Source organism: Blastomyces gilchristii (assembly GCF_000003855.2).
Source record: "Blastomyces gilchristii SLH14081 genomic scaffold supercont1.15, whole genome shotgun sequence".
NCBI classification, from domain to species: Eukaryota; Fungi; Ascomycota; class Eurotiomycetes; order Onygenales; family Ajellomycetaceae; genus Blastomyces; species Blastomyces gilchristii.
The window spans coordinates 205,597-218,703 of NW_003101668.1; the positions used below are offsets into that span (position 1 = coordinate 205,597).

Sequence of the window (13,107 nt, forward strand, 5' to 3'; positions counted from 1 at the left end):
ATTCTTGCCCTTTTACTTACACACAATATAATCCTTTTCAATTGCTTTCTCCCAATGAGGGAAACTGGGTTTACTTCCTAGATCGCCGTCGCCATCAACCAAGCCGCGACTGGAACTGCCCTTTGAATTGCGGCTGTTGCCCAATGCCTTGCGCTGCATCGACAAAACGTATCTCATGATATCAATCTTGGATATGCTCTCTTTTCTAACAAGAGTTAGTGGATGAAAACGCTACGGACGCTTTTCCGCTAGATATCTTCTTGTGAATTTAAGGGCAGGAAAAGCTCGCTATCCCGAAAGAAGGCGTAAATTTCAAGCTGAATATAATATATTATACAAGGGATAAATGTAAATGATTTGGGATTCTGGAGCTTGTCAGGTACTGTAGGAACAATCCGAGTTGATAGATCGTATCTCGATCTAGGGTTAGGGTTAAATTTCCCAAACGCTGATTAAGCAGACGTGATAATTTGGCCGTCGCGACGCGTCTCACCACAACCCCAGTGAATTCCAATCCCAACGTCGCCGACGACACCGACGACGTCAAGATTGAGCAGGGCGTTTTAATCACACATATCTGTGCCATTTTCCACTAGGATATCTGCTCCAGTTTTTGTTGTATAGATTGCGCTGTCGCGTCGTATTGCGCTGTCCCAAATGGCTTCAGAAACCGTTCGGCTCAGAGGACGTCCAGCCCGTGAGTGATTCCCGCCTCAAATAATTGTTGCAAGCTTCATTAAATTGCTTAGTTCAGAATGGATGTTCTGTCGGATATCATTTTTCAATCTCAGCGTTAATAGTTGTTTCTCCATGCAGATACGCCGGGAACCACCATTCTAAGTTACACCCCAAATGGCCGACAAGTGATCACCGCCGGGTCCAACTCTGCAATTCGAATATTCACAATTGGAGAAAAAGATGAACCAAAGACTGTGGATGATGGAGTGGACGGGCGTTTGGGAATTGTTGCTACTGTACTATTTGCCAGTTTCCGTTTAATCGTGAAGATATTTGGCATCGATAAACTAACCCTGCATTTACTCCGAAATAGAATGATTCGTTCATTATGGGCGCTGAAGATGGCACGGTATGGAAATATGAATTAGCAACAGGTCAAATGGATAAATTGCTGGTCCGTTGCGCATTACCCGTGCGAGACCTGTCACTATCAAAGGATGGGGATTGGGTGGCTGTTGCCAGCGAGTATGCATTCTCTTACGCTCTATTGCTTCAAATGTTCTTAAGCTGACCGCGACAAATTTTTGTTCTCAGTGAACTCGTGGTCAAGATTGTTAATATTCACGATATGACTATTGTAAAATATCTACGGGATCAGTCCAAGGGCGTTAAACATGTGAACTTCGACCCTAGTGGACGTTTCATTGCAGTATCAGGCTCTGATGGGATAATTTATATATACTCCATCGACAGCCCGCAGCCGGAGCTTGTTAAGAAAATTGATGGGATAATTGGCAGACTGGAAACAGACCATGAAGCTACATCGCGGGCCGTGTGGCATCCAGATGCACGAGCATTTGCTGCGGTTGAGCCGACAAGAGATATTGCCATAGTGTCTACTAGAGATTGGACGAAACAAAATGTTTTCCCTGCTGGCCATAATGCAGATATTACTGCACTTGCCTGGTCTCCGAACGGCGCTCTATTGGCAAGTGCTGGGGCAGATCGGCAAATTTTGCTTTGGGAGACGAAGAGCCAAAGCATTTTGCGGAGATATGACATACCGAATGTGATAAATCTTGCTTGGCACCCTGTCGACAATACCCTCTCTTTTACTACTTCCGATGGAGAATTATTCATTTATGAAGATTTTGTCCCCCCAGAATACAAATCACTGCTTGATAAACCACTGGAAAGCGCGCCCTTACTCTCTGCGGCTCACGAAGAGCATAGAAGTATTCCAAGCAGGCCGTTGACGAATGGCGTACGGACTGGCCTGGAAAGTCGCCAGAGACGTGGCACCCCAGATTCCCTAGATGATATTTTAGGCCCCATGGACGAAGATGACGGTTTCATTGAAGACGACGATGGAGCTGGCTATGTAGAAATCAACGAATTCGGCAAACGAGCTCCTAATTTCCGGGATGACCTGGACGGACATGATCATAAACGACAGATGGGCATGTCCTTGCAGTCGAAACGACATGCCTCATTTCAGCCCGGCAGTACCCCTTGGAGAGGTGACAGAAGATATCTCTGTAAGTCAGCCGGGATATGATTCCACCATATACCTTCTACTAAACTACTATATAGGTCTTAACCTAATTGGATTCGTTTGGACTGTTAACCAAGAGACACACCATACCGTCACGGTTGAGTTTTACGATCGGGAACGGTTTCGAGACTTTCATTTTACAGACCCCTTTTTATATGACAAAGCCTGCCTGAGTAGGTTACCTATCCCGACTTACAGTAGTAAATATTCGTGTGCTAAGCTCTTGTAGATGAGAAGGGCGCTTTATTTTCTTGCCAACCATCGGGTGACCATCCAGCTACAATATTTTATCGCCCTCATGAAACGTGGACAGTACGGGCTGATTGGCGAACTCAACTTCCTGAAGGAGAAAGTATCACCGGTTAGTAGGAGTCACCGCTGGTGGTTGGGTTTAGCTGCTAACCATGCATTAAACAGCCATTGCGCTAAGCAATTCTTATATTGTTGTCACTACCTCTGCCGATTATGTCCGAGTTTATACACTTTGCGGTACTCCGTTCCGAATTTATAGGCAGAAGAGCCGGAGCGTTACTTGTGCGGCATGGAGAGACTATGTCCTAACCGTAGGAAACGGGCCCGTTGGCAGTGATGGAATCACTACATTAACCTACTCTATCGAAAATGTCAAGCGGGACGAAATTTACCAGAACGAAGATCACGTAGCTCTACCTGATTCCACCGAGCTTCGAAGTGTTTTCTTTTCAGATACTGGTGTATGCTTTATAACACTTTTTTTTTTTTTTTTTTTAATTTGCTCTGACTGAAAATATGATGCTGACATTCCTCTAGGACCCTTACATATACGATTCTTCAGGGGTGCTGTTAGTATTAGAACACTGGCGAGAACGTGGACAGGCGCGCTGGGTACCGGTTCTTGACACTAAGCTCATGGACCGCCTTAGTGGCGGACGGAAAGAAGAGACGTACTGGCCGGTCGCCGTGGCGCAGGATGCGTTCCACTGTATAATTCTCAAAGGCGGAGATCAATATCCTTACTTCCCCCGACCATTACTTAGCGAATTCGAATTCAAGATTCCAATATTCTCAAAGCCGAAGAAGCCATCTCCTAGGGATGGCGAGGACGAAGACATGGACGATGCTGCAGGTCGTGACTCTGTTAATAAGCTTGAAGAGGCGTTTATACGTTCCAGCCTCTTCCTCAGTCTGCTGAGTGACCGTGTCACAGCCTCAGAAGCTACGGGCGGTAGCGGAGAGGTGGAATTGCGGAGGAAGGAGATCGATATTGACAAGATTGTGTTGCAGTTGCTAGCAGTTGAATGCCGGGAGGGCGAAGAGAGGGGGATGAAGGCCCTTGAACTCGTTTCCATGATGCGGGATCGTAGCGGGAAGATGTTGGATGCTGCGCGCAAGGTTGCCCAGCGGTATGAACGGACTGTTCTAGATGAGAAGATTAAGGAGTTGGCGGAACGGCGGCTTATGGGTGCGGAGGATGATGATAATGATGATGACGAACTTGCTTGAATATTGGGAAATAAGACATCTAGCTACTACTACATCTGTAACATCGCTATGTATTTCAGGTGTGAAATTACATCCTGCGTGTGCAAAATATAGAATATTTTTATAGTCTATGATCTTTACGGAAAGCTATATATATGGCTTTATACAGATTGACACCCTGATTGCGGCAATGGTCCCGGATGTTACCTTGTCTCCACAGGGTTCTTGCAGGCGGGCGGAGGCTGTAGAAGAATGCCATACTACAAATCACATACTCCCTATGTAGCAATCTGAAGGTTGGAATAAGAAAAGCCCTCTAACCCAAAACAATCTAGCATAAATTCTACGTCATTTGCCAAGCCTACCTAAACCATAGACACTCATGCAAATTCAAAGTACGCGAGAAGGTGACTCTAGATATCATGCACCCTTTGACCAATCAAGTACTTCTCATTTCCCTTTTGCGATGAGCTTTATGTTTCCTTAATCTCAGGAATAACAAACCATGGCCAAGCTCCGCTTCCCCCATCATCTCCGCCAAAGTAGCATTCTCCTCACCCAGTCCCGTCCCCCACAAGGGACACAGGCCGCACCGCTACATCCCCCAACGATACAGCTCTGTGCCCCACACCGTGCCGATGTGCGTGTTCCCCGTCGATATCTGGCTCAGATCCGCCATGATGACTCTACAGAACTAGGCTTCTTGCAGCCTACGCCGGTTTACTTCTCTGCCTACAATCCTCAGCGATGGAGTATGGGGCTGGGCAATGATAATGACAACGGGGACCATAAGCCAGTAGATGAGCGGATATTGAAGCTAGGGAAAAGTATAACCCCTTCCTTATATCCATTGATACCTTTCGCGTATTTTTGTTTCCAAAAAATGTCTTTGGATAGTTGGCTAACCGTTTTCACACTTCCTCCCCACAGCTCTTCGCATCCTCTCCTCCCATCTTCCAGGCATCCTTGTCAACCCACTACCACAAGAGATCCTTTCACCCAACATATCTCTTCATCTGTTCCCTTCGACACACCCCCACCTCCCTACAGTGAAAGGCAGAGTGCCCTACCGCGCAGCTTTGTGGACAGCCCCAGTAGCCTGGGGAAGTGTCCCCATAGTCGGCAACGTCCGGTTAGAGATTATGAGCGAACGAATGGTGAATGCGCCATCCATCGTGGAATACGATGAAGAGCATAGATACGGTGATGAGAAGCTAGTAGTGCGCTGGCGAACTGAAGGCGGGGAGACCGATTCCACTGGCTACTTCAGGAAATCTAGTCCAAAAGGCATTACACCGGCCGCCAATGGGAGAACTGCGACGAATGGCTCTACTACTGCCAATGGAGATATCGGGAGTAGTCGTACAACGCAATCAGCGCTGTCATCCTCATCTAATGGAACAAATCGTGGCCTCAGCAAGCTGTTAGGCGGGGACGCGCCGATTTTTAAATTAGGCAAAGAAGAACAGTTTAGCGGGCTGTTCATCTTCTTGTTTGATGACCAGGGCCGCATTGCCAGCCATACGATTGAACATGCGGACGAGAGTAGTGGGTGGGATAGGACCGCGAGGGTTGTCACCCTAACTGACTGGCTGCTTGGAAAGGCCAAATGGGGGGGATCCCGAGGCGATGCTGGCGCTACGCCTGCACTCGCTGTTGGTCTAGAGCTTTCGCGGGAGGACAAAATGTTGTTCAAAAACGACCCTTGAAAGTGAATTTAAGATGATATACCTAGGACGCACGCACGCAGTTTGCCATACCCAAGTGTCTGCTTACTCGTTTACTTTGAATCGCGCCGTCATAATTTTCCAAACTTTCCCATCCCTTCTTCAGCGCGCCATACAATAGTTTTGGTCCGTTGTTTTCTTTCAAAATGATCTGCATTGGCGTCCTCGAGGGATTTTCCTAATTTTCCATTCAGATCGAGCATGGCTTTCTTCCTTTTGTTGTCACATAATTATAGTCTCTACCACTACTTCCCTGTCCTTGATTCTATCTCACTGTCACTTCCTATTCCCCATATCCGGACATGAGGTACCGACAGAATTGAGTGGGGCAAATTTTCTTCTCTTGGAATTCATAGTTTGGACAGCAGGCCGCGGAGTTTGGGAATGGCAGCGTCCAGGCGACTATCCCTTACGGCTAAAGATATGTATACTAATTTTTTCCCTTTTGTCGATTTCAATTTCAATTTTCTACCTTCAGTCTTCGGGCGCGCACTACGGGAGCTGGGAATTGGGCTGCGGTTGGGAAATTGATTATTCGAATATATGAGCAATTGTGCATGGATGTATGTACATGTACATGTACGTATCAACACATATGTCCACAAAGGAGACGTATAAACGCAATCTCCACTTTTACAAACGATTAGTTGTGATCCTTCTTCAGACACCTAACTAAACTTCATGCTTCACCATTTGAAAAAAATAAATAGAAAACCCATTTTATACCGTATTAAATTTCCTCCTACCCGTTTTCTTTTTCTTTTTCTTTCTATTACTCATTCTACCTCACAGCCCAATATTTCATTATCAGTTAAATATAATGTATGTGCCCCTTTTTCACCATATCATATGCAGGCGGAACTCTAGCGAACAAAAGTGTAAGAGGATGCAACCGAAAATCCCAAAACAAGAGAAGGGAAATACACAACCGAGAAACCAAGAAATTACAGAGGTGACATTAAAATGAAAAACCTCCACTCTCATAACCCCTGAACAAATGTCTACCCGCTCTTTTTCCCTTTCAGGAAATTATATGTCAATGACATTCACACACTATCATCTCACTTTTTTTGAAACACCAGGCGCTTTCAATCCTCCAAAAACAAGTGCACAAACGGCCAACATCCCCAAGCCACCAACCATATACGCCACCTCCCGCCCCGCCCACCAAAACAATGTACAAAAGACAATCGGACCTGACGCCCTCCCCGCTTGGCCCCAGCTCCTCAACCTACCCAAAAATGCTCCCCGTTCACCCTCGCCAGCTTCCAAACTGCCCAGGCTATTTAAGCCGGTGACCACCGTTGCACTGGTGACTGCCAGCAGGCACCCGGCGCCGTAGAGACCTGATACAGTGGAAACACGAGATAGGAGGAAGAACGAGAGCGTGCACGCAGCAACACCAATACGGACGGTCAGGAGCGGTGGCAGACGGCGAACCACCGTTCCTTGGAGGAGGGAGGCGAGGAGGCCCATGACGGAGAGGAGGCGGCCGTTTAGGGCGGATGGGGAAAGAGATGGGTTTGTGGAAGCGTAGAGGGTGGTGGTTAAGAAGGGGAGGGAGAATTCGAGGCCGGAGAAGGGGAGGAGGAAGAGGAAGTGGGTTAGGTTTAGGAGGATTGGGGGGTTGGTGTATTCTTTTTTTGGTGTTGGCGTGATGTTGATATCAGAGGACGATTTCCGCTCCGCTTTCATGGCGTTCCCGTTCGATTCGCCACCTGCAGTGGCTGTAGCAGTGGGAGAATCCTTCCGAAGCTTCGCAAATCGTGGATGCGTTTCCGGCAGACAGAAGTATATATAAACCGTCTCCACCACAATAAGGAGTAACGAACAGCCCGCCGCAGTCGCGAACGGATTATCCGCCACGGTCGTAATCCCCGCCAACGCCGCCCCCATCGCCGGCCCAAACGTAAACGCAACACTAAAACACGCGCCCACAAGTGCCATTGTCGCTCCCCTCTGTCCCTCATCACTAATATCCGTCGCAATGGCATTCGCAATTTGCACATTCCCCTCGCTCAGACCCCCGACAATCCGACTACCCAGGAACGTCCGGAAATCCGTCGCAGCTACCCAGAGCGCGACACTGGCGATGTTCCCCGCCATGGAGCAGAGAAGCGCGGTGCGTCGGCCATGATTGTCGGATAGGTGGCCGATAAAGGGGGCCGCAATCGCTTGGAGGAAGGAGAAGAGGGAGCCTAGGGCGCCACCGAGGAGGACGACGTCGTATCGCGAGTCGATGGGACGGGCGAAGGCATTTTTGTAGGCATTTAGGTAGTGTAGAATGCGGTGTAGGAGAGAGGTTGGCGAAGGGTTGCGGTTTAAGTAGAAGGCTAGGAGAGAGGGGAAGAGGGGGAGAATAAAGGTGAAGGAGATCTGGAGGGGGAGGTGCTATGTTAGTTCTGGTTTGTGGTTGCGTGGGATCAATTATGCTGAAAGATTTTGGAAATTTACTTACCAAGTCAAGAAGGAGGGAGATAAATAGGACTTTGAGGATCTGTTTGCGCCGTGACGGAGACACAGTGGTTGCGGCCATCGTTGCGCAAGCCGGAAGAGAAAAGGCCAGGAAGTGAAGAATTTCAGCGCATCCTACGAAGGAAATGAAGGTATATAAAAATGAATTGGTAAACTCCTAACAGATGGCGCACCCTGAAAAAGAAGAAAAGTAGCTTGCAGAGTATGAAACACAGAAGAAACAGAGAGTTGTCGGAACCCTGATGCTGAAACTCGACGCGGAGGTTGGGATACCACGACTCTGTTGATGTCGTCACTCGCGCTGAGCCTCAGGACACGTGATGTTCGACCGCTCAACTTAAGCCTAAAATGTTTTAATTTACTCCCTCCCATAGGATAGGCATCCAAAAGAAAATGGCGGCTTGTTTTACTGCTCTGTACGGACGTATGTACTCTACTTTCTTCGCTTGCGAGCTTCCACTGCATCTACGTCTACGTCGATGTCATTGTCGAACGAAAGAAACAACCAAATAATGATAACTCTCGAACCAAACTTGCATTGTCCCTTGGTATCTCAATCAATACCAACCCTCACTTGCAACTCAATGCCATGACCCTGCACTAGCTACAAAAAGAAGAAAGAAAGCATACAACTCCGCAAAACCCCTAATAAAAAGGGACGGGAGGGAAAAAAAAAAAAAAAAAAAAAAAAAAAAAAAAAAAAAAAAGCAAGTCGTAAAAAGGCGCCGTGAGTCTCGAATTCCAAATGGAAAAGAGAAAGGTCAAGGCAAAGATCCAAGCCAAACCTCCCGGCCCTCTGCAGCCCCATTTCACCCCTTTTCGTTTTAGATGATAGAAAAGAAGAGAAGGAAAAGGGAAGCAGAGAGATCGGCAAATATCCATCACCACGCGGCACCTGTCGTCAAATTCGTCTCACAACCGCGACACACCCATTTGCTATGGTGGAGGTTTGGAAGGTGAAGGTTTTGAGGAAAGAAGTGGGCAGTAGATAAAACTACACGGAAGAATAGGGTGTTTTGGGAAAAGAAACCAGACAGATGATAAAAATATGCAGAAAACATGGGGAATAAGATAACCGTTAACAGTGCCAAACGCAACTCACTACCATCACTAATGGGAGGAGTGAGTGCGCTTGGCACAGTTGGTAGGTAACGCTGGAGAGCAATGGGGAATTTCTGCTTTTTGTAAGACAAAAAGAAAGCTGGCTTGGTAATTTGGGGGAGGTCATTAGATAAAATATATAAAAGCAAAACAAAATTTCCTAGAATATGAAATGGGGAAATGGAACATTACATTATGCACGCTTTAAAAGGACCAAACTAAAAAATGACTTCAGAGAGAATAGATCCCAAGCGCCTGTCAATTTGGTTAAATTTTTCATTTCGTCACCGCCGATGAAATCACAGAAACATGCTGGTAGCGTATATAGGTAGGAGGAGGGTAGATGTGAGGGATTTGAGGGCGTGGGGTCTTTCTGGTCTTATATTTCCTTTCCTGTCCGTTCCTTTTCCTTCCAATTATTTTCTTTTTATTTTTATCATTCGTCTTTCCGTTTCGTTTCGTGGGCTTCGTGAGTAAGGTGTCTGCTCAAAATGAAATGTGCTGAGTGTGGGTAGGTGTGGGGGTGAGATTGTTTTTTTGCCTCTCTTGCGATGAGAAAAAGCGCGAGAGCAACAAGGGAGAACATGAGGAGAGGTGACGGTGAGATGGATATCTAGAAAAGATTGAATGCGAAAAAAAAAAGAAAAGAAAAGAAAAGAAAAAGAAAAAGGGACTGGGGTATTCGGTATTTGGCCACATGGTAGAGAAATCGCGGTGTGCAATGGATGTCAATGGAGAGGGAACATGCGGAGAGAGAACATGAGGAGAGAGCAAGGTTGAGGTACAGAGATGATCAAGCGGTTTGTTCAGAGTATCCTAGAGAGGCAAGGGGAGGGAATCTTTCTCTTACCCCGGCTCCGTCAAGAGCCTTACACAGTGTGATCCGTAGGGGCTGGGGTGCCTTGAGATGGTGGGGGCGGTCCCTGCGCGTTATTATAACCGCCGCGACCACGGCCACGATATTCACCCCCACGACCGCGCCCGCGCCCGCGATATTCACCACGATCGCCACGGAAGCCTCCACGTCCCCGGAACCCCTCACCACGAGGTCCACCACGGCCACGGAAGCCTCTGCCGCGTCCACTATTTTGCCTAGTGTGGTGGCTGACAACTGGTTTGAAACCGTCATTTGGCTCTGGAGTAGCCCCGCCTGTGGAGTTCTGCACTGGAATATCTTCAGCCCAGCTACCGGACGTGGGGAGTGTTGGTGGCGCACCTTGTGTTGTTGTTGTTGTTGATGTCGCTTCTACATCGGCTTTCTCGACTTCGACCCACCCCTCAGCAGTGGTAGAAGCAGACATGTTTGATCCTTGGTTATCCCATTTCAATTGAGCTATTGGGTTTGCGGCTTCGTTGTTAACAGCGGATTGGCTTGGGGGAGAGGAAGTTTCTTCTGGATGTGGCGTTCCAGAAGATGAAAATCCGTTTGTGGTAGTGGTTTGTTGAGTAGCCAAAGAAGGGTCATGAAGTTCAGTCATACCAGCGTTGGCCATGGTAGGGTCGGTAACGGCATTTGTTTCAGCAGCAGAAGCTGATTCGGTGGCTTGGGCCCCCTCAGTCCACCCTTCAGTAGCCGGGGGGGTGTATTCTAGAGAAACTTGTTTCACCCTCGAGTCTATTACCTCACAGTATTAGAATACAACATGAAACGACCTAGATTTTGAAGGGGATACTCACATGGCACGTCGAGAGGCTCCGCGTCAACACTTGGAACAATGTCCTCCGCGCCATTGATCAGTTTAACCATAGCGCTGACTGCCTCCTCGGTTCCCCCATAGACCTGGAACAACGCACCCTCAAATGCCCGACTGTCACTTGAAGTCTCGTCTCCAGAGCGTCTCATGGCTGCAGCAGCGCGCAAAAATTGACTGAGCACCAGCAATCTTTGTTCAAATGTCTTTTCAGCAGATTCCAGCGTCTCCGCAGTCACTTTCTCTTTGAGGGCGTTTAACTCATCCTTGTGTGCCTTCTCTATTTCAGTTTTCTGGCTGGAGAGGCGATCTTCATAGTATTGCCCATATTGTTTGTACTGATTTATTTGCTCCTCGATTTGGAGTACGGCTGCTTGGAGAGCAGGCTTCTTCAAGGCCTGGGCTTTTTGGTCCGCATTGATTTTCTTTTCTGCAACCAGTTCATCGAGAGACTTGCCTGGGTTTTCTGCAGTGATATTATCCACTTTGGATGTGGCATTCTAAGAGACACGGCTATTAGTCACACAGCTAGCAGAAAAGACAAAAAGGGGAAAAAAAGGTACCAATTTTTTGACAGCATTCCGATGGCTCCTATATCAAGGGGGTTAAGTTAGTTCTATGATAAAAAAAAACCTTTGCTTTAAAGTTGAATGCGGAAAACGTACTTAAGCAGATCCTTCAGAAAGGCGGGTTCATGGGCACCAGCCACCCCATTTGGAGTAGATTCTGTGGCGGGAGTTCCAGGCTTTGGAGAATCTACTACAGCTCCAGACACGCTGGAAGAGTTCTCACCCTTGGCACGCTTCTTCTTAGCTGCCTTGGGTTCAGACTGGAGAGGTGGATTGGTGACAGCAGTAGACATGGCTTGTTGGGGTTACGGAGTGTCGTGTGACGGGCAAGGAAAGCTCAAGATGTTTCCCGCAGGCGCAAGGTGTAAACAAGAGAGTCGCGGGGGACGCGTAAAGGGTATTTGGATCAGGAGTAGTAACGAAGGGGAGTAGGAGAGAAAGGGTGGAGTTGAGGTTGTAGGAGGCTTGCGCGTTGTGGGAGCGTTGTTATTGTTTTGGGGTAGTGGTGGTGGTGGTGGAGGAGACGAAGTGGTTTGTGGAGAGAGCTTTGCCGCGATGGTCGCCGAGAGAAGGTGGCAGAATTTGCGCGGCGGTCAGCTCTCTGCCAGCTTCATAGAAGTGATGTACTGTACAGTGCGGAACATGAGTGATTTATTTCTTGGTATGTAGAGGCAATTAATAATTCTCTTTGATCAATTTTGGTCCTACTAAGAAAACATTGTATCAGGATCTGGTTCATTCCCCGTTTGAAATTATTTACTCAATTCACGACAAATCATCTACACCTATCCTATGGTGCAGCGGCTGGACAATTGGATCCCAAACTGAACAACACAACAATGCATTCAATTGATACTATGTATAATGATGAAACTGCATTAAAGATAACTGAATACAGCAACGCCAATCCGCTCAGGGTATCATGTAAAAAGAAGAGAAAATCCCATGGTATCCCAAAACAGGAAAGCCCAACGCCATTGCTTTTCCCCGTTCGTTGCCAATTGATCGAAAATCCTCGGAGACCGCGCGTAGGGTTTAATTCATCCTTTGAATTTCCGTAGCGTACCCTGATAGGCAATATTGCGGGCCTCATGTTAGCCAGACCCGCTGCTTCAACGTGTAACCCACACGGGGAGTCAGAACCCACTTCTGTCACCTTCCTGATGCTTCTCGCTGAGAGAATTTTCTCTCCGCCTTTTCTTGAACGGATGGAGGCCTCGCGCATTAATCTGGAAAAAGGAAAGGGTCATTTTCACGAGCAATGATAATGATTCTGAATCCCCTATCGAGAAGGACAATTCGAGCTAGGAGGGGGACCAATGCCTACTCTTGTATGAAGAGCATGTAGTCCAGGAAAATCTGCTAAGTTAAAACCAAATGGAAAAATTAGTTAACAGTATTCAAGAGGACGTCTTTAGAACGTATAAAGTACTATTAATTGGAACAGACCAAGATATCTGCATTTTTAGAGATATTGCGCCTTGAATGGGCTTTCACGATGCGCTTAACTGTTGCGCGCGGATACAACTTGGGAGCGACAACCATAGTCAATATAGGAGAAGGAGATCCCCTCTTGTAATATCCCTAGATACTGTATGCATATAATAGAAGCACACTGAGGATCGTTCCTTGCAGTTGTCAATCATGTAAATGTAAGTTAAGAGGCTTCGTCTGGTCATCTCGGCGCGCCTCTGCTGTTTGTTTCTGTTGTTTACTTAATGCCAAGACCTAACTATCACGTGCAAAATTTAGAACTCTTGGCTGATGTCATATCGGATAAAGCATAGTCCGATAGATGGACTAGTCCAAATACGGAACGATGCAGCGGAATGGGCGAAATCTGATCTCTG

The 13,107-nt window shown here is 47.3% G+C and overlaps 4 protein-coding genes across 6 annotated transcripts; 2 read left to right on the forward strand and 2 right to left on the reverse strand.

Annotated features, from left to right (window-relative positions):
• Positions 1-443: 443 nt before the first annotated feature.
• Positions 444-4,006, forward strand: BDBG_06070 (chromosome transmission fidelity protein 4). Its single transcript, XM_002622844.2, has 8 exons — positions 444-697; positions 817-974; positions 1,052-1,203; positions 1,273-2,216; positions 2,272-2,406; positions 2,463-2,594; positions 2,651-2,946; positions 3,023-4,006. The coding sequence occupies exons 1-8, from the start codon at positions 658-660 to the stop codon at positions 3,713-3,715; spliced, it is 2,550 nt and encodes an 849-aa protein (XP_002622890.1). The 5' UTR covers positions 444-657; the 3' UTR covers positions 3,716-4,006.
• Positions 4,007-4,077: 71 nt separating this feature from the next.
• Positions 4,078-6,320, forward strand: BDBG_06071 (chromosome transmission fidelity protein 4). The gene is made up of 2 exons (XM_002622845.2): positions 4,078-4,521; positions 4,625-6,320. The coding sequence occupies exons 1-2, from the start codon at positions 4,200-4,202 to the stop codon at positions 5,401-5,403; spliced, it is 1,101 nt and encodes a 366-aa protein (XP_002622891.1). The 5' UTR covers positions 4,078-4,199; the 3' UTR covers positions 5,404-6,320.
• On the reverse strand, positions 5,925-8,160 carry BDBG_06072 (tetracycline transporter). The gene is made up of 2 exons (XM_002622846.2): positions 7,880-8,160; positions 5,925-7,797 (listed from the first exon to the last, which is right to left on the reverse strand). The coding sequence occupies exons 1-2, from the start codon at positions 7,955-7,957 to the stop codon at positions 6,478-6,480; spliced, it is 1,398 nt and encodes a 465-aa protein (XP_002622892.1). The 5' UTR covers positions 7,958-8,160; the 3' UTR covers positions 5,925-6,477.
• A 403-nt stretch (positions 8,161-8,563) lies between these two features.
• On the reverse strand, positions 8,564-12,926 carry BDBG_06073 (the record flags this gene model as incomplete). 3 transcript variants are annotated; one of them, XM_031722441.1, is made up of 8 exons in its annotated part: positions 8,564-10,162; positions 10,214-10,612; positions 10,675-11,188; positions 11,252-11,279; positions 11,354-12,324; positions 12,405-12,486; positions 12,585-12,616; positions 12,707-12,926. In XM_031722441.1, the coding sequence occupies 5 exons, from the start codon at positions 11,548-11,550 to the stop codon at positions 9,867-9,869; spliced, it is 1,434 nt and encodes a 477-aa protein (XP_031579666.1). The 3 variants fall into 3 exon arrangements, with proteins under 3 accessions (XP_031579666.1, XP_031579665.1, XP_031579667.1); XM_031722440.1 differs by having other exon boundaries at positions 12,405-12,616; XM_031722439.1 differs by lacking the exons at positions 12,405-12,486; positions 12,585-12,616; positions 12,707-12,926 and having other exon boundaries at positions 9,867-10,612; positions 11,354-11,550.
• Between the last annotated feature and the right edge of the window lie 181 nt (positions 12,927-13,107).